General features: G+C 35.6%; 1 protein-coding gene across 1 annotated transcript in view; it reads right to left on the reverse strand.

Annotated features, from left to right (window-relative positions):
• Smp_159600 (putative collagen alpha chain) overlaps positions 1 to 21331 on the reverse strand; it is a gene marked incomplete at both ends in the record, with an annotated part of 37804 nt that extends 16473 nt beyond the window's left edge. Inside the window, 15 exons of the mRNA XM_018793050.1 lie at positions 551 to 748; positions 912 to 992; positions 1180 to 1384; positions 2107 to 2304; positions 3125 to 3303; positions 3576 to 3869; positions 4113 to 4320; positions 6274 to 6393; positions 8854 to 8898; positions 11004 to 11066; positions 13061 to 13114; positions 13209 to 13382; positions 16190 to 16252; positions 19140 to 19176; positions 21321 to 21331. Of these exons, the coding sequence (XP_018647601.1) occupies positions 551 to 748; positions 912 to 992; positions 1180 to 1384; positions 2107 to 2304; positions 3125 to 3303; positions 3576 to 3869; positions 4113 to 4320; positions 6274 to 6393; positions 8854 to 8898; positions 11004 to 11066; positions 13061 to 13114; positions 13209 to 13382; positions 16190 to 16252; positions 19140 to 19176; positions 21321 to 21331 (1930 nt within the window). The remainder of the gene's footprint in view (positions 1 to 550; positions 749 to 911; positions 993 to 1179; positions 1385 to 2106; positions 2305 to 3124; positions 3304 to 3575; positions 3870 to 4112; positions 4321 to 6273; positions 6394 to 8853; positions 8899 to 11003; positions 11067 to 13060; positions 13115 to 13208; positions 13383 to 16189; positions 16253 to 19139; positions 19177 to 21320) is intronic.
• Positions 21332 to 21662: the final 331 nt, after the last annotated feature.

The following is a 21662-nucleotide window of genomic DNA, read 5'->3' on the forward strand; positions in this document are numbered from 1 at the left end:
AGGTTTGGTGATGATAATAATGATTGACTGAATAACAGCATATAGACCTTTATTTACTACAAGCATAACTTACATCCATTTCAAGGTTATGTAATGGTTTCTAATTATGTGAATTATGGAATCTGTCTATTAACAGATAATGTTAAAGTCTATGAGTGTAAAAAATGTACATTAGGATAGTGTTCTGAACTTGAATCAAAATAGAAGGGTTTAGATTACTTGTGTGCTACGTTTGAGTCTGTCACTCTGTTAAACTGCTGTGTGTAATTAAAAAGTACCACATTCATCGATAAATAAGTTTAACAATGTAGTGCATTAGTAGTCTTAGTTTGTTGTTTAATAGATGATGTACCTTTTTTATGGTTTCTTTGAAGCATATAGGATTCCAAAGAACATTAGTTACTTGATCTTCCAATGTGTTTCACAGTAAAAAGGATTTTGTCCAGTAATTAAAGCTATATACCTAAGGCACTATGAATAGGATATGTGGCATAACGAAAATAACGATTCATCACAATGATGAAAATGTGGTACATGTTGTACATCTTACCTTTCTGACCCTTGAGACCCGGAGGTCCTTGGAACCCAGGTTCACCTCTAAAACCATCCAAACCACGATTCCCAATTTGACCTGCAAAGCCAGGTCTTCCAATCGCTCCAGGGAAACCTCGTTCACCTTTAAAACCAAACACTCCAGGACGACCATCATCTCCAGGAATCCCTCGAGCTCCAGGTAGCCCAGTAGTACCTATTGTAAGCAATCGTGAATTATAAACATGAAGAGAAAAGTCAGGAGAAACAAATATAACTAAAACATTTTCCAAATTTTAGTGCCTAATGAATGTTTTTTTAATAACGGAAGTTCAAGTATGCACTGAAAGTTTGTCTACCAAAATAAAATAATTTTTTACCTTTCATTCCACTTCTTCCTTGAGAGCCTTGTTCACCAGGGAGCCCAGGATCACCGGGGAAACCGCGATCACCTGAGACGCCTAGAAAATAAAACATAATTTTCAGTAATATAGTGAACAATCAAAGTTGGAATTTGAATGTTTTTACAGTGTCTGATATATCTGAGTTCACTGAGTAGTTTAAAAGTTATATTACATTCAAAGGTGTATAACGAGCATTTGTAGAAGAACAGTAATTTAAAAAAATGTGTAGCTAACATTTACTTACCTTTAGTTAACTGGGGTAGAATTCGGTCGCAATAACCTTTTGCTCCTGGTATACCTTTAGAACCGGGCAGTCCAGAATATCCAGGTTCTCCCGGATCCCCAGTTTCACCGACAAACGACCTACCATCTAATCCAGGATCACCTGGAAGTCCTCTATCACCAGGATCACCTTCAGGTCCTGGTATACCGGGAGTGCCTGGAAGACCCTGAATGTAAAACGTATAATGTTTAATACTTCATTTAAGAGTTTTATTTAGGAGTATGCAGCTCACTTATAATTTCATGCATTTAAATAACTAAATTTCATGATGATTTATTCTATAATGGTGTGAATCATATAAGATTTATCTGTTTATCGTTGCAATTAGGAAGCGTAATTTTCCGAAATGATCTCCCTGTTCAAAGAAAACTTTAGGGCATTCAAACATGATATTATCTTATACAGTTGAGATCATGAGTCAATGGAAGCTAGACCACCATAGAAAACCTGGAAGCACTGGACGGCCGTTTCGGCTTGTTGTGGGACTCCTCGACAGTGCGCATCCACGATCCAGCCTCGCGAGATTCGAACCCAGGAATACCAGTCTCTCACCAGAGCACCTAACCGATAGACCACTGAGCCGGTATCCAGTGCTTCCAGGTTTTCCATGTTGGTCTAGCTTCAATTGACTGATGATCTCAATTCTTTAAATTTACTAAATTCTCCACAAAACTCCCTTCTAATAATGATATTATCTATTTCAAAGTATTATGTTGAATTTCGTTGTGAAGGTGAATTATGGTCCTAAAAATCAATATTCATCAACACATAAGAAATGCACGGAAGAGAATGTATGGCTCAATGTTCATTAAGAAAAAGGCATGTTCATGAGAAAACACTGAGAAAACAAAAATTTGAATTAAAAATATTGTGTTTTTTTAAAATTACCATTCGTCCTTTAGGTCCGAATTCGCCACGAGCACCAAATGAACCTGGATCACCCAAATCACCCGGTTCTCCTTTATCACCTGGATAACCGCTATTGCCTGGATCGCCTGGTAGTACTTGTTGATTCATAATTCTTAAAATTCCAGCTTCACCAGGGTCACCCTTAAAACCGATTTGACCTGGGAATCCTACCATACCCTAGAAAGTTAAAAATTAAATGAATGATACCATACATTCTTACATTTACAAGAGTGATGAATGAAAAATAACGGAGTATGAACGTTTAGAAATCTTTCTTTTTCTGAAGATGAAATCTGTTGACATGATAATAATGTAAACACTTTAATCAAAAACAGGTAAAAACAGGTGGTTTATTGGTTAAGTGATCTGGCGCGAGACTGGTAGGTCCTGGGTTCGAATCTCGTGAGGCGAGGTTGTGGATGCGCACTGCTGAGGAGTCCTACAATAGGACGAAAAGGTCGTCCGGTGCTTCCAGATTTTCCATGGTGTTCTAGCTTCGATGGACTTATGATTTGAACTATGAAAAATAGTGAAATCTCCACAAAACCCCTTCTGAACGATATTCTGTTGACTGCAGAAAGTGATTTAAACCTAGAATAATCAATGAATTTATTGATTGTAGTGTGGATAATATATGAAACTGGTTTTCCCAATCACCTTTCACATGTATTCACATTTTGGGGTGTAGTTATTTGACTTGGTTGGTTATAGATACTCAACTTTATGATATTGTCAATATTTGTTCACATAGTAATTTATTGGTGATTTGACGTTGAATACTACTCACTTTTAATCCTACAAATCTGTGTGTTGGTGTGACAACGAATAAATCATTTAAAACTGGTGTATTCATATATCATTTTGATTTATCTCTCAAGTCAAATAAAACCCTATTTAACAGCTGTTGTGTTTTCATTAGGCCTCGTCAAATCCACGGTTTTCCAGTGACAACTACGAATCGGTTAACCACTCAGTAGATATATCAAACTTAACAAACCTTTCTCCCTGGTGGACCAGGTAAACCTGGACGACCTGGATCACCGATATCTCCAAGTTCACCATCTGGACCATTTACACCTGGTCGACCTGGTAAACCACTATCGCCTGTTTCCCCAACATCTCCTGGGCGTCCCATTTGACCATCTTCACAGAATAAACACTTTGCCACACTTACACCTTTTGTAAATTGTTGAAGAAATAAAGAAACAATAGATGAAAAGAAAAGTTTCCACTAATTTAGCATTTATCTTAGTATGCTATTAAAACAGAATTATACAGTATTCTTTATATAAGTACACAGATTTTTCGTATACACTTTTACTTAGTTTAGACGGAAAAAGTAATATGTCCACATAATGGAGGTAAATCAAAATGGAACCGAGTTTTTCTTACCATTTGATTGATAAAAATAAAAAATTTAAATTGTTAGAAAACAATCCACGACTCACCTTTTGGACCTCTGATACCAGGACGTCCTTCTTTTCCAGGTCTACCGATAAGACCAGGATCTCCAGGAGGCCCACGCGGTCCAGCGGGTCCTCGTTCCCCAGCTCCTGGAAAACCTTTCTCTCCAGGATCTCCAGAATCACCAGGCAACCCTTTTAAGCCAAATGAACCTGGAGCTCCAGGATTCCCACTCGGTCCTGGAAGAGCTGAGTCAATTACTTCACCAGGTTGTCCACGCAATCCAGTACTTCCAGGTAGGCCAGCAGTTCCTGGTGGACCACGAATACCGGGACTTCCTTGAAAGAAGAATGAAGTAAATATGATTATTTTCTCCAAATAGAAAAAAGTCTAAATAAATTTTCTAGTTCTATTAATTACTACCAGTTACATCTAGATATGTTCTGAGAAACATTATAGACTTAGACTCATTACGTTCCAAAATAGAACTGGAAAGTATTGGCTTATATTTTTCATGGATACCTTGAATCTCGTAGAGTAATGAATCATTTCCATCAAAGGGACTAGTTTCATTTACTTACCCATATTTCCTTTAGGACCTGGTAGGCCTGGTTGACCATCAGTGCATCGTCGACCAGGAATACCACGATCTCCTTTCATACCCGTGTCACCTTTGTCACCATCGGTACCAGGTACACCTTCTCGACCAACTTCACCAGAAAGTCCTTTCAATCCAGGAAAACCTGGTAAACCTTTTATTCCTTTTGGTCCTGCACAATGTACGTACCCCTAGGGAAAAAATGCCGTTAAATATTAGTTTATTTATTCAGTGTTATTTATTTCAATCTTTTCTAAAAGTCTATAAAATGCATAAGTAAATGTGACTTTTAACTGATAATATTTGTGATAGAATTCCATTCGATCAAAACAAATTATAGGGATAATTGATATTAATTCCTGGTATTGGACTATTCAGAAGCGCGTACGCACCACGCTATAATAATGTAATATCTATGAAATTCAAGTTTGTATGATGTGTGTGTTACATAGGCTATTAAATTGAGGTCAGTACATTCATATTTAGGATTTTAGCCACTACTATCATCCATCCCCATAGGTATTATTCTAGTCTCAGATCAAGAACAAGGTGAAAATTCATTGATTATGGTTTTTCAATTAAGATCTGGGAATTGTCCTCGGTATTAATCACTAGAGAGCACATGATTATTATTAGGACGGTGTTTCATACTAGTATAAAGTAGGCATTGAATACTTCCTAATTATCAACCATAATCTCGTTGCAGTCCGTCCGTAATATAAGTTATCTTCAGTTAGAACTGCATCCACAAAACTTACATTTAGAAAAATTAGTCTAGGATGTTTGTGGAGATTGTTGAATTTTATAGTTTAAGTCACCGACGGAACTTCGTTAGATAACCATTAAATCTAGGAAGCACTAAAGAGCCAGTTCGCCCTAGTATGGACAAAGCTTAAACCTCCAGATTATCAAACTATCATCCAGTGATATAGATTTCAAACTCTAATTAATTCATGATATTATAAGGCTATCATCTAATTCCAGTGATGGATAATTGTACATTACCATGAATATTTGAACTCCATTAGTTATAACTCCGCACTAGAACTCCGTAATTCTATTTCAAATCTAGTCACTTGTGAGCGCATGATTGTAGATGTGCATTACTGAAGAGTCTCGCACTATGACGAAACAGCTACTAAATGCTATCTGCTTTTCAATCGTTATCTACCCAAGTTCCTCCATATGATATGTACAAATAATAATGAATGAGTATTAAATGAGGAGTTGCTATGGTCCATCATAATAAAACACTGTGTCGTCTGATCTATAAACTAATATCTGACTTTGTCGTACCACTGACAACCCTTTTTTTGACACGTACACTTGAAAAAATGAAGGAATTTCATTATCTATAAGGTTAGGTGGAATGATAATTCTTTTGTTTTTAGTGGAATACACTAAAAAAATGTTTATTTCTGTCTCTAGAAAATAAAAAGGACTGTGTAACTTTTGGTTATCACGACTCTTATTTGGTGAATTTTTAACGGTCACACGTATTATAAGCAAAGATGGATAGTGGCTAGCAGTGGAATACAGTTTGATACGTGTTTCGTCTTATTTGGGATTCGTCAGCTGGACGTACCTGCAACTCAGAGTTGATGTTCACTCTAGAACTCGCAGGTACATCCAACTGACGAGTCCCAAATAGGATGAAACGTGAGTCCTAGATTCTGCTACTAGACACTATCCATCTCTGGTTATAAAGCTTGTGACTTTAGGCAATATCGAGGCAGTCCTCACAGTATGCACATATGCCAACAAGAGACTGATCAATTACAGTCCTAAATAACAATGGGAAGATTCAAACAAACAGTCCTAAGTGAAGTCACACGTATTTACCTAATTTTAAATAATGATAATCATGAATTCAGAAATGAAACATATTAGATTTATAGTAGATCTTTTTATTTGATGAATTGGATGAATGCTTCGATAGGCTTTGTGTTAAGATAAGTTAATGTATAGTGCTACAATTTCAATTATCGTTCTGTGAAGCATGACAACTCCTTCTGCGGATAAGGATTCGTTAGTTAAAATAAGTTACTCCACTTATGATCATTATAGACGGGATCCTTAATTATAATACTACTATATAATAGTGATTAATCTTTCAGTAGACCAAGGATAAAAATGCTACTTACTCCAGGTTTACCCTTTTGACCTCGTGGACCACGTTCTCCATCAATACCAGGTGGTCCAGTATCACCTTTAGGACCAAGTTCACCCATTCGACCAGGTTCACCATCTAGACCTCGTTTTCCCTATAATTATTATACAATAATTAAAATTTTGAAGAACAACTACTAGAAAGAAATAAGTAGTGTGTATTTTCCTTCAAGTAGTTTTAAAAGAAAACGGATAGATGACTGGTTTTGTTATAATTACTGAAAAACACTGAGATTTGCAGGAATCAGCGAAAAAAGCAAAACTGATGGTAGATGAAGATTTATTTCATTCTCCGAAAAAAACATGATGACCAGTTTAACCGTTGATTTGATTAACATTTGATGATTAACAGTTGAATCGCGAGTCGATCTAAGCTAGACTACCATTAGAAACGTGGAATAACTGGATGGCCGTCTGTCCTAGTATGGGAATTCTCAACGGTCCACGTCCACGATTCCGCACATGAACCCTTAACCTCTAGACCACTAAGCCACTAAGCATATATCTCCAAACACTCATACCACTTAACAGCCCAAGCTTCAGTAACATCTGCGAATATTGCAGCCAGTAATACTGGTGATTTTATTATACAGTTCGCAGCAATTATTATAATTTGCCTTAGTCTCAATCTGGATCGAGAGAAAAAAAGTTCCTATTCTAGCAGACTTATTCCTCTAACATATATTACATCGAAAGATAACATCATCAGGGTAGTCTACACGAGGTCTACAAGTCAATTGATTACCGCAATTACAAATAAATGAGCTTCTTAGTAGTCCCATTCACTGTAGCCGCTTAATTTCCACGTCTTCTCTAAATTCCTCTGTGAACTGATTGCACATGAGCATCAGGTACAGAAATCGACGCCGTGACCTTGAAATCTCTCAAACGCTTCTGATTAGCTCGTCCATAAATTATAGTCTCACCGTTTTATTAGTTTTCCATCTTTGAAATCGAATTCATTACTTCAGGAAGTAACAATTTCAAACAAACAATACTAAATGAATTCAAACTTCACCCCAATGCACAAGCAAGTGGCTATCAGGACTCAGTAGCTGAGTGGATAACGCGATGGCGTTTGAATCGAAAGCTACTGGGTTTGAGACCCAGAGTGAACATCAACTCTGAGATACAGGTACATCCCTCTGACGAATCCCGGATAGGACGAAACGCGCGTCCTAGATTTCACTACTAGCCACTGTCCATCTTTGTCTAGCAACAATTTCTGTTTCAATGAAATTGAAATATTTTTAAGGAAGCAGTCAAGTGTGAGATCATTTATTAATTCAATGAATGTATTTGTCAGTGATGAGAAAATGAAGTCTTTTGTTTGAATAGTGAAACAAAACTTCATCAATTTAATGTTATTTTATCCTTGAGTCGAACCATATAAGTTTTAAGTTACATTCACAACAGGTATATAAACAAGATATAGTTTCAATATGGTTACTGAAAATATTATAACACATAAATAAGACGCAGTTGTATTCGTAAACCTCAGATAACTATTTGTATGTTGGTCCTTTTTGATCACTATTATTTCTATGTTAATGATCAGTTAAGACTGTAGTGTCGGTTACTATGTTAAGTCCATATACCCTTATTCTAGCTTATGAACAGGTCAATTTATCCATTCTTCTTGAGTCATGTTTTCACCTTGTTAATTATCCAATTATCAACCATGACTGTTTTTATATATGATCGTATATGTGTATACATCTTATCCTACTCATCACATGTCTGTAGCTTATTTTTGTGTGATTATAGATATTGGTTAACACTTGATGAAATCGAGTTGGCTCACATGCTTTCTCCACTGCGCATCAATTCGTTTCGTTTCGTTTCATTCCTTTGATCGTCTGACTAGATCAATGATTGTGTGAACTATACATATTCGAAATTCATTCTCATACTTCCGTATTCCGTTATATTTACTAACGTGAGTTAAGTCGATGATTATATACGAGGATAGCCAGGATGTATATGTCAATAACATTCGCACGATCCAATTGAAGTCAGATTTAGTGTCACAAAAGGACTTAAGATTTGTAAGTAAACTGTTATCAACTTTACAGGAGATCTTTAAAAGAATGCACGTCATTTAGTATTTACATATAATAAACTATTTAGAAACAGATGTTTCATGAGTTACTACAACCGGGTATCCAATAGTAACACATTTCAATCTCATTCACCTTTTAATCTATTGATCCTTATACTTGTTGTATTGATGTTAAATGAGGCAACTTGATTGAAAGTTCATTTATAAACAAGTTCTAGGTTGTCTATAACTGACAGACTATGATTGTAGTACATTATTCGTTGTGTATGTGGATAGTTACATTTGACTTCTAATGATGCTTTTAATATGGTTATTAAAGCCTATAGTTAACCCTGAAACTATAAAATAGTATTAAATATTTCACGATTCATGTAAAAGTCCAATCATACTAACTTAAGTAGATACTTCGCTCTACTTTTTGACTTCATAATCTATATAAATAAACCAACATAAAGTGTACACATTATTCATTAATCATAAGTTTTTCACTTACTGTCTCTCCTTGTGATCCTGGGAAGCCTGTGTCACCTGGTGGACCCTAAAATCCAAAAAGGAAAACAATATAGAGAAACCAGAAATATGAGAGAAAGTGATTTTAGCTTTTTTTTAAAATGATAACTGTTGTATCCCGTGGAGAATTATGAATGATAACTTTGAGGACTATTTATGGACTAATATGATATGTTTATTCCCTATTGTATAACTGTTAAGTAACTAACCTAATCGTATTCATGTTCCTCTTATCATTAGCTTTATTTTGATCTTCGAACTATTATTATACGATTTACCATTCTTGAGTTATCCCTAGTCTATTGATTACTGTTCTCCCTATTCACAGCCACATTTGGCCAAATCTTATACAAATGTTATTTTCTATTTTATGGTACCACGTGGTCTGTTTGTTTGGTATATAAACCCAGTATGTTTGAAAATAATGATTCATATTGCAGAGGCTGTTATTGGTGTTCTGGACTTAGCTGGCTGAGCTAGGCAGAAAGCAGGACTGATAAGTACTCAAGACTGAGCTAGATGGTTTGGTCGTTGAGCTTTCATCGTCCTTCTAAACGACATCATCAGCACAAACTTCGGGTAGAAATCCTGAAGACCCGAAGTTTGTGCTGATGATATCGTTCAGAAGGACGATAAAAGCTCCACGACCAAACCATCCAGCTGACAGAACAAACCCACATCAAAATTAATTAGTGAATTGTTCAATAAGTAGTTTAATGGTTTTCATCTCAATTTTAACAATAAAATGTGAGATAATATTGTGGCGTGTGCTACCAATGTCGACAAATGCAAGTAGTATGTATTACCAATCGAAGGTGCAATTCATGGCGGCAAAAGGTTGAGAAAATAGGAAAGAACAGAACGAGAACAGAAAACGATTCTTATGGAAACGAAGGAAAAAACAAAGTCTGAGACAATTGATGGATATTTTGCAAATGAAGTACTTACTGTATGGTTCTTAGATTTTACCAAGATATTCTGTCATATATACACGGATTTACGGGATGATTCCTAAACGTATACATTCTTTATAGTAATAGTATTTTATGTCTGCCTAAGGTTAATTCCCTAACTTTTTCCATTCAGATGTATTATGTTTAATTCTTAGTTCATTTGGGGTCACACTTATTATTTCGTTTATCTTTTTGAATTTACAATAATTTCTTTGATGTTGTTTGGTTTTTTCCTGACTATGTCAATCTTATTTTGTTTTGGTGGTTGCCATCTTAATTCCGTATTTGATTGGTCATTCTTGAATTTTATGATTGAAATCATGAGTCAATTGAAGCTAGACTACCATGGAAAATCTGGAAGTATTGGACGGTCGTTTCTTCCTATTGTGGGACTCCTCAGCAGTGCGCATTCACGATCACGCCTCACGAGATTCGAACCCAGGACCTATCAGTCTCGTGCGCGAGCGCTTAACCTCTAAACCACTGAGACGGCCGGCATCCAACGGTGTTAATGTGTAACTTCAACCAATCCACGAGATTGAGCAACGGTTCACCAATTGTCTTCGGTGAGTTGATATCTCACAACAGACCTGGTTGAACTCCACTGGTCATTGCTTCTTGCTAGAACTCCAGGAAATATCTCTTGAAGTCAGTCACTAGTGAACATGACTTGTTTATAGATAAAATTACATTCTTCGCTTGACAGGATACTTATACTATTTGACTGCACCAAATCAGGCTGTATATCTGTGACACATAACTGTTCAGTATCGTTGTTAAAACTGAATTGTTACATTTTGATTTATTGCACCCCTTTTTATACACCTGACAACTTATCATTGACAGATAAACAGAATACACTGGAATTTTCCTACAATAGAACTCCGAACGATATTGATCAATTGCTGTCTTCAATGTTAATGGGAATATTTAAACAACTAACACAAATGAATTATTCCTTAGCTCGTTTCTGAATTGAACCCATTATCAGTGTTTATCATAATGATGTTATCAATACACATCAAAGATATTTACACTGAATGTCGAATTATGAGCTTCCAGAAAACTCTTTAACATCTTTAAATCTAAAGAGGATTTCAATGTTTATGGTTAAAATGTTGTGTTTTTCCCTCTTTATTCATAACCGACTTATTTTTAAAAATACAAACATTGAACATACTCTATCACCATGACGACCAGGAAGACCTTTTTCACCAGCGATTCCAGGAGGTCCATCAAAACCCTTATTAGAAAATAAAATAAAATACTGTGGTAAATTATGACTATAAATGAAAAATGGAATGCTATCTAAATTATTAGATAATTTCAATGTAGATCAGAGGGGGTTTTGTGGAGAATTTAGTATTTTCATAGTTAAAATCATGAGTCAATTGAAGCTACACCAACATGGAAAACCTGGAAGCACTGAACGGCCGTTTCGTCCTATCATGGGACTCCTCGGCAGTGCGCATCCACGATCCCGCACTCGCGAGATTCGAACCCAGGACCTACCAGTCTCGAGCCAGAGCTCTTAACTGAGAGACCACTGAGCCGGCCGGTATCCAATGGTGTTAATATCTAACTTCAACTGCTGAGGAGTCCCATAATAGAACGAAATGGCCGTCCAGTGCTTATGGGTTTTCCATGGCGGTCTAGCTTCAATTGACTCATGATTTCAACTATGAAAATTTCAATGTAATTTGCATTACTGAAGAATCATTGATAATCGTTTGTTCATAGAAACAATTTAAAACCCAACAGTAATTCACATTAACAGGATTAAACAAAGAACCTTCATGGCTTTCAGTAAATATCTCTTAATTATCTAGAATACCATGCACCATTATTCTCAATTTTTTTAAGTCTTTGTTATTGTGAGACTATCGCTAATTGCTACCGACTAACATTCGTCTCATCCTTGTTTTGCTCAAATTCAATCCTGATGCAACTAGGGTACAAATAACTTGCCTGAAAAAACTATTATTTTTATTCTGCTAATCTTATTGTTATGGTGATTACAGGTTCACTCAATTGTTGTCAATAAATGCTAAAGTCTAATAGGTAAAGTAACTATGTCTTTTTTTTGACCAATCCAATTTTTCGTGAGATAAAATATAGGAAGGGGGTTTTGTGGAGATTTTAGTAATTTTATATAGTTGAGATCATGAGTCAATTGAAGCTAGACGAACATGGGAAACCTGGAAGCACCGGACGGCCGTTTCGTTCCATTACGGGACTCCTCAGCAGTGCGCATTCACGATCCCACCTCACGAGATTCCAACCCAAGACCTACAAGTCTCGAGCCAGAGCCCTTAACCGATAGACCACTGAGCTGTCCGGCATCCAACGGTGTTAACGTCTAACTTCAACCAATCCATGAAGTTGAGCAACCGTTCACAATTGTCTTCAGTGAGCTGATATCTCACAACAGACCTGATAGAACTCCACTGGTTACTGCTTCTCACTAGAACTTCAGGAAATACCTCACGGAGCCAGTCACTAGTGAGCATATGACCATTAACAGCAGTGAAAGTCAACACTTAAAAATGAAATCCTCAATCTAAATTAAGGTCATACCTGCAGAAGTCATTTAGTAAATAAACGGAAAAATGTCTGAAAATGCTTCATATAACACACTTATTGAAAATACAAAAAGGAATGCGCTACAAATTCATAAACACCTATCATATCTCTAGTCTTAACATTCATGTATTTTATATGGTTGAAATCATGTGCCAATCGAAGCTAGACTACCATGGTAAACCTGGAAGAACTAGACGGCTGTTTCGCCCTATAGTGGGACTCCTCAACAGTGCGCATCCGCGATCCCGACTCGCGAGATTCGAACCCAGGACCCATCAGTCTCGCGCGCGAGAACAATCTAATCATGTATTTTAATTTAAATTTCTTTGTACAGATCAAATTCCTGGTGCATTTCTAGTTGTAATGTCTGATTTATAGATTATGTTTTTTGTCACTGAATAATATCAACTTCATTATCTCATAAGGACTAAACTTGGTTAAAACTCGGTTCAGTATCCAACATCAACTATTTGAAGATTGATGCTCTTTAAGTTTCTGTCACTATTTGTATTTGTTGATAAGAAAACGTAACTTCTGTGTTGGTATCATAATTCTGTACACATATATGGTTCATTATTATGTACTAATAAAACGGATGTTTAGTTGAATTCACAAACAATATTTAATAAAGTCTTTTTTAGAAGGTTCACTTACTGCTTCGCCAAAGTCTCCAATTGATCCACGATCTCCTTTATCTCCTTTAAAACCCTGTTAAAAGTAATAATATGTGATATAGAATTTATAATGTTCAAGAAACATAGTCACGTTTTAAACAAAAAATATTTTAATTATTTAAACTTACAATTGGGCCTTGAGGACCTTGTGGTCCAATCTGTGCATGTATATCCAATGTACAAGGATAACCATCACTGCCACGTGGACCACGTTGACCTTTATCACCCTTTTGACCTTCGATGGTAATAGGTGCTGCTGGACGACCTTTTATACCAGGAAAACCACGTGCTCCTTTAAATCCCTATGCATAACAAGAAATTGTACAATTATTATGACGGTTACTTGTAAAATGAGAATTTGGAAAACAAATTATAATCTATCTTAATTTAATGTACTTAACTTACCTTTAATTACGCCTGTTACTCCCAATGGAGCATAGGCCTCCGACCAGTATTCTCCAACCCACTTTGTCCTGGGTCTTCCTGTAGCCTTCCTGTAGCCTGTAGCTACTCCGGGGGCTACTGACGGTCTCAAGCCCGGATAAAGGAGGAGGGTTGGGCATGGGGTTAACGACCCCATCCCGTAGAAAACTTACTCGCTAAAAAATCGCTAACCAGAAAAAAAAATATTCAAACCATTTAAACTCTTCCCTGGGAGTTGAATGAAGAATTATGACGCCTCATGATAAAAGCCGAGATTTTTCGGGAGTCATGAGGCCGATGCCTCTTCTAACAACCAGAGCAAAACTTTTATAGGTAATTTAATGTACAGCTTCAGTCAGTTACTAGAAAAATAGTCTAAAGTTTCGTAATCAATCTTAGTTACCTTAGTTATTAGTTTGTATTTATCTACAAACTAGAAATCAAATGGTAATTAATAAGTTGTTTTAACCTTTGGTCATGAATATAAATTGGATGGTCAAGGAATATCAGGGGATTATTAAGTCAAATAACTTGGCTACACATCTAGTTGTGTTTTACCTTGAATGGCTAATTTTCGTTAGTCGAATGATGTTGATGATTGTTATGGCTGAATGGATATTGTAAAAGTTAGAACTAAGTTTTGGGTTATCATTAATTGTAATTTTGCTGTGTAATTACTGAGTGGAGGTTGGTTGCTGACTTTTGAACCCGAAAGCAGGGCATAGAGAGGAGCATACGAACAATGCACCAGTAAGTACTTAACTGCTGACTCGAGGTTAATGGTGTTGGTCGGAGATGTAATTGGCCAAGTCAGAGGGTCCTCAAGACATAAGAGTGGATTTTTTTCCTGTATGAAATTTACCGCAATTACCAATTATTCCGTATATTAAAATTAAATATTATGAAGGATAGATTCAACGTTTTGTTTAAGACATGCTATAAAACACCAGTAGTCTTTATAACAAGAGGAAAATTGAATATATAAAAACGGGAAACCATTTTGTGAAGTTAGGTATGTAGATCGTTGATCGAGGAACATTTGCCTATATATAATTGAGCACTTCCCAGTATCTCTAAACAAAGGTAAACGTGGTTAACAATGTCATATGTTATTCATATAGATTGTATTATTTCATACAGGCTAAATAAGCACTGATGTTGACAGATATAATTAGTACGTATCACTAGTTGAATATGAAAAGAGAACGAGAACAGAGAATGATTAGTGTGGAAACAAAGGTACAATGAAATCTGAGACGATTGGTTGACATTTTGTTAATGAAGAATTTACTGTATGGTTCTCAGATTTTACTAAGAGATTCTGTAATTTCGTGTTGAAATAGGTTCTATTGTCCCCACTTGAGTTCTTGTTCACTGCAGTATAGTGACTCATACATACAGTTACATGACTTTCTTTTGAGTAGTTAATTCATCCGTACTTTATCTGTTTGCTTGCCTTGGGTAAGGACAACTTTGCATGAAATAAACCTTATCTGATATCGTTTTGTGTTGCAATTTATGTATTATACTGATAGGAAACTCAATACCTAAAGTGCTTAGGTCAATTATTCGTATGAATTTAATGTGGATAAATTAGTAACAGGTATCAAAGATCCCAATACCAAAAACCATACTCATGTAGGATCGAACTCAGTATTCAATATTACCTTTAAAATCAAACTCAATATCACCAAACGATACAAGTATCCATTTTCACTATATAACAGAAGCATCAGTTATGCTCAGCTCAAAGCTATATTTAGGTGTATCAGGACAGTTTTCACGACCACTTTCTTCGTAACAGTTTTACTTTCTACCATACACCTGTATTTCTTATCATCTATATTCATCTTAAAATATCATGAGGTCTTACGATCCCTAATTCACCAGTATCACACATTATCCATTAAAAATTCACTACATTCATTTGTTATGTTAACATTTCATTACCTTTAATCAAATCGCAATTTCATGTAAGGTGATTTTTGTCTCCCAACTGAAATAATAATAACACTGTTATATCCTAGCGAAGACACAAGTACAGGTAACTTCCGGCATCTATTAATGGACTATTATCCTATATATATTCTTATTGTATAACTATTCAGTGATTAGATTGTATGTATGTATGTATGTATGTATGTATATTCATCTTATTATAAGCTTCATTTTGCCCTATGAATCGTTATTATACGGTTTACTGTTCCCAAATTATATTCAGTTAATTGATTATTGTCTCCCATGTTCACAGCCACATTTGGCTGAATCTTGTACAAATATTATTTCCCATTTTATGGTGTGATGAGATCTGTCTGTCTGGTATATAAACCGAGTATGCTTGAAATAAATGATTCACATAGCAGAATCTGTAATTGGTGTTCTAGACTGAATTGGAAGGGCTAGACGGACAAGGGATCAATAAGGACGCTAGACTACTAATACTGGTCGAACGTCATTGATTCGGCACAGTGCTAAGATTGGAAAAGTCGTATTCCGATTGGTGGATAAATCACGTGATAAAAAGCCGTACATAAAATCATAACGAATTGACAACGGCCTTCTTTTATAAAGTCATAACAAACACCATAATCTGTTAATGCTTAATTTTATCTTTGACTATTCGTACATCATCCGAAAAACATCTACAAATTACACAGAGAAATATGAAAAAAAAGTAAATGCTTACTTTTAAACCTGTTAAACCACGATTGCCTGCATCACCCATTGGACCTGGTTGACCAGGTAAACCCTAAATACCGAGAAAACAAGGGATTCATGCCAGTAAACTAGAATAAAGTTGACAATGCATAAAACTACACCTTTACACAACAAAATTCAATCATTGTCTATGGAATAGAACTGATTTCATAAAAGTGTCGTCCACTTGAGATAACCATTTGAATATATAATAATGATACTATATGTTTAGTTATAATGTTCAATAAAAATCAATATTATTATGACCTTTAATGATTACAAAAAAGTAACGATTACCGAGATCTTTCTTACTACAGTATTATTATGATTATTTACAATGTAACAGTAACATGTAAACCATAACCGTTCCTTAAATTCACTTAGTATTGTTTGTTTGAATCTTCCCATTGATGTTTAGGAATGCAACTGATCAGTCTCTTATTGGCATATATGCATACTGTGCGTACTGCCTCGATATAACCTTAATTCACAAGTATTATAAGCAAAGATAGATAGTGGATAGCAGTGGAATCCAGTTTGATGCGCGTTTCGTTCTATTTGAGACTCATCAGCTGCATGTACCTGCATCTCAGAGTTGATGTTCATTTTGGGAATCGAACCCAGTATCTTTCCCTTCGAACGCCATCACGTTATCCACTCAGCTACTGAGTCCTGATAACCAATTGCTTGTGCAATGGGGTGGAGTTTAAATTCACTTAGTATTGTTTGTTTAAATCTTCCCATTGATGTTTAGGACTGCAACTGGTCAGTCTCTAATTGGCATATGCGCAAACTGTGAGTATTTTAGGACGAAACGCGCGTCTTGGATTCCACTGCCAGCCATTATCCATTTTTGCTTATTTAACCGTTCCTGTAAATTACTGTAACATTTAAAATGTGATATAAACTGTAATGTTACTCCTTTAATTTTGATTGAATGAATACAATAAAAGCTGTTTTTACAAAGTCTCATCTTTCTTCTTCATCTTCCTGTTTGTATTATTCAAATTGTTGTTATGTATAATTTAACTTGTTTTGTTCAGACTCATAAGACCTAATTTTCTCATTGGAATTATGTCTCATTACTATTATTATTATACACTTTAACCAGAATGTGTAACTTGTTACATCTTTACTAGTGAGAAGTTATCGGTGTACAGTAGGTTTATTAACTATTGATAATATAACATGCCCTGGTATGGCCGAGCGCGGGAAGAGTCAGCTCCCCCCTCCAAATACTTTCACATGGCCACGCGTATACAACCACGGTCAGGGAAGTCCTACTCACTACCTTCTCGCTGAATTACTGTTGTTTACAAAATTGACAGAACGTCAAGAGAATGTCTGGTGCTTTAACATGGTTGGTGGACACAGAGGGTCCACTTAGAGGAGTTAGAAAATCCTGATTCCCAACCAATGGTGCATATGGGCTCCAGGGTTCTGAAGGGACAAATGGCGTATAAACTTATTGTTAATCACCGTTTGTCATGGGACTGCATCTCTTAACGTTGCTCCACTGTCTTGTGGAATAAACATTTAGATCAAAGGCTCTAGGTGTGGCCTTCTGTGAAAACCACCTGTTCCGGTCTGGGCACCCGGACAGTATGACAGCTCACATACATATCAAGTGACTCGTGTGGCGCATATGTATTCGGCACCCCTTTGTACTAATATTTATGTGTTCAAATAATCAAATAATAGTAGTGTTTGAAGAGAACGGTACTGGATTCGAGTCCAAGAGTGAACATCAACTCTGAGATGCAGGTACATTCCAGCTGACGAGGCCCAAATGGGACGAAACGCGTGTCAACCTGGATTCCACTGCTAGTCACTATCCATCTTTGCATGTAATAACTATGTTGGTTAGTATAATTTTCGTTTTACTTCTGATCTTTTAAAGAAACAAAATGTGATTAACATAGAATTCATTCATCAAATGTATCATGGGATGAAAAAAAAACCATGAAACAAAATAAAACTGTAAACATCTATGAATAAAAAAAAAGAATGACAGTTACTAACTGTGAAAATCTTTTTCAAGTATACCTTTCTGGTTAATCACAAGTTGGATAAATACGTAGCAGGAAACTATAGGAGTATTACAATAGTTTATTATATAGAATATTTTATTGTTTTTTTACGGTTAATAAACATTTGATTATTGAATAATATAGTTATAATTATGATTATAGTTATGAAAACAACATCATGTGAAGTACCCAAAAGATGGATCACTTTTATTGAAATTAAATACCAGTAGGAATCATAAATTATGAAAAGTTCTTTTTAAGCAAAGATGGACAGTGGCTAGCAGTGGAATCCAGTTTGATGCGCGTTTCGTCTTGTTTGGGACTCGTCAGATGGATGTACCTGCATCTCACAGTTGATGTTCACTCTAGGACTCAAAGCCAGTACTGTTCGCTTCAAACGCCGTCGCGTTATCCACTCAGCTACTTAGTCCTGATAGTCATTTGCTTGTGCAATGGGGTGAAGTTTGAATTCATTTTGAGGGATTCGAACCCAGTACCTTTTGAGTCTCAGAGTGGATATCAACTCTGAGATGCAGGTACACCCGGCTCATGAGTCCCAAATAGGACGAAACGCGCGTCCTGGATTTCGCTGCTACCCACCGATCATCTTTGCTTATAATGCTTGTGAATTAAGACTATATCTAGGCAATATGCACAGTATGCACATATGCTAATAAGAGACTGACCAGTTGCAGTTCTAAACATCAATGGGAAGATTCAAAGAACAATACCAAGTGAATTCAAATGTTCTTTTTGTTTAACAAATAAAAACCTGCTTGAATATCTTTCATGAGAAGCGGATAATTATTATATGATTATAATGATGAGTCAACAACTAAAAGAAAATTTGCAAACATATCTTGGATCATATCATTTTCAAACATAAAATATGATAGTGAAGAAACTTACATAATCTCCCATCGGACCAGGATCTCCACGTGGCCCCTAGTTTAAACAAAAACAAACCCGCCAATATTATTATTATAGTCAAAAATTGATTGTTTGAATTGATTAACTGAGAGTATAACTTAAAAAGTTGACTTTAATGATTGATATAAATAAAAAAACCATGGTGGTCTGGCTTGAATTGACTCATGATCTCAACTATCAAAAACCATTTGAATTAGTAGAAGTATTAGATATCTTATCTGTTTTATCAGAAGGGGTTTTGTGGAGATTTAGTATTTTCATAGATGAAATCATGAGTCAATTGAAGATAGACCACCATGGACAACCTGGAAGCACTGGACGGCCGTTTCGTCCCATTGTGGGACTCCTCAGCAGTGCGCATCCACGATTCCGCACTCACGAGATTCGAACTCAGGACCTACCAGTCTCGAGCCAGAGTCCTTAACCGATAGACCACTGAGCCGGCTGTGTTTTCTTTAATTATCTTTTTTAATTTACATCATGAACTGATTTTGGTTGAATAATCATTGGATACTACAAAGTATTGAACTAAGAGTTTCGTTCTAATATGAGATTTCTCATCAGTTTATATTCACTATTTTACTGAGAAGTGTTATATCGTAGCGAAGACATGAGTGAGGGTAACTTCCGGGACCTATTAATGGATGATTATTCTACATATATTCGTATTGTATAACTATTGAGTAACTAGATTGTGTATATCTATATTCATCTTATTATAAGCTTCATTTTGACCTATAAATTATCATTATACGAACTACTGTCCCTGAATTATATTCAGTTTATTGATTATTTTCTCCCACGTTCACAGCCGCATGTGGCTTGATGCTGTACAAATATTATTTCCCATTTTATGGTATGATGAGATCTGTCTGTCTGGTATATAAACCGAGTATGCTTGAAATAAATGATTCGCATAACAGAATCTGTAATTAGTGTTTTGGACTGAATTGGAAGGGCTAGACGGACAAGGGACGAATAAGGACTCTAGACTTCTCATACTGGTCGAACGTCATTGATTTGGCACAGTGTTAACATTGGAAAAGTCGTATTTCGATTGGTGGATAAATCACGTGATAAAAAGCTGGATATAAACTCATAACAAGAAGGTTACTTTTTACATCCTTGTTATAATTGTTTTGCTAATAAACGACCTAGTATTCTTATACAATGACACTTGAAAAGACCCCAAAACCAGAACACGTCGAACAGGAACAAAATTGTATTCAAAATAACAAAAGTAGTCGAACAGCAATCAATCGTCAGAAAAACTTTCATATATTTATGGTATATGTCTAAGAAGTTTCTAGATGCTTCTCTAATAATCTGCCAGAGCTGATTGGTTTGCAATTAGCTATTCAGCATGCGCCGTCACGATCATGCACATAACGTGCCTTAATCCGGTTTATTTCCCACCAACACTTATTAATGATAGTTTCTTTTATAATTAGAAATAGATAGATATTATTCATTTTTCATCTGATTTCTATCATACCTTATCCCTTCATACCGTCTAAACAAGCTACAAAAGTATACCTATCCATTGTGAAGAAACTGTACTTAATCATAATTACAGATTATGAAACAGTAGCAGAATATTGAGCACTTTAAATACCATAATATACATTAATATCAATTATCTAGTTGTAAAAACTAAATGAACGTCTAGTAATTATGTGGACAACTACTTTTAAAGATGTTTCTCTAACAAAGTAACATTACAGAAGGGAATAATTTATAAGAAAGGTGTTTCGTCCTTAAATTAATTTCTTCAGAACTATACAATAAAAATTAAACAATGGTCCTATATTCTCAGTCAATTTCTCATGATAAAAACGAATATTGTGGTATGTGCTACTGACGTCGACAGATATAAGTAGTATGTAAACATCAATCGAAAGTAAAAACCCTGTAGGCAGAGGGTTAAGAATATCAAAGAGAAGAGAACAAGAACAAAGAATGATTGATGTGGAAACGAAAGAACAATGAAATCTGAGACAATTGACTGACATTTTGCAAATGAACTATTTACTGTATGGTTGTATTTTAAATGCATTTGATTGTCCCCAATTGTGTTCTCAGTTTCTACAATCTAATTGATTATATCCCAGAAATATAAGTTATTATTGAAAAAAGAAAAAAAAAAGTATTTATTCTTACCGGGAATCCATGTGTACCTCTTTCAGCCCAACCTGGAGTTCCTTTAGTACCTTTATTACCAGGAAATCCAGGTAAACCTTTTATTCCTGGTCTTCCAGAATCACCAGGCATTCCATTTTCTCCCTATTGAAATAAAACATTAAAAACAAAGACTAAATACACAACATGAAAATAAATACTGATATAATTTAATGAAAGTAATATTTTTGAATAGAATAGAATTGAGATAACATCAGAAGGGGTTTTCTGGATATTATAGTAATTTGAATAGTTGAGATCATGAGTTAATTGAAGCTAGACCACCATGGAAAACCTGGAAGTACTGGACGACTGTTTCGTCCT

This window comes from Schistosoma mansoni, chromosome 1 (genome assembly GCF_000237925.1).
Source record: "Schistosoma mansoni strain Puerto Rico chromosome 1, complete genome".
Classification (NCBI taxonomy): domain Eukaryota; kingdom Metazoa; phylum Platyhelminthes; class Trematoda; order Strigeidida; family Schistosomatidae; genus Schistosoma; species Schistosoma mansoni.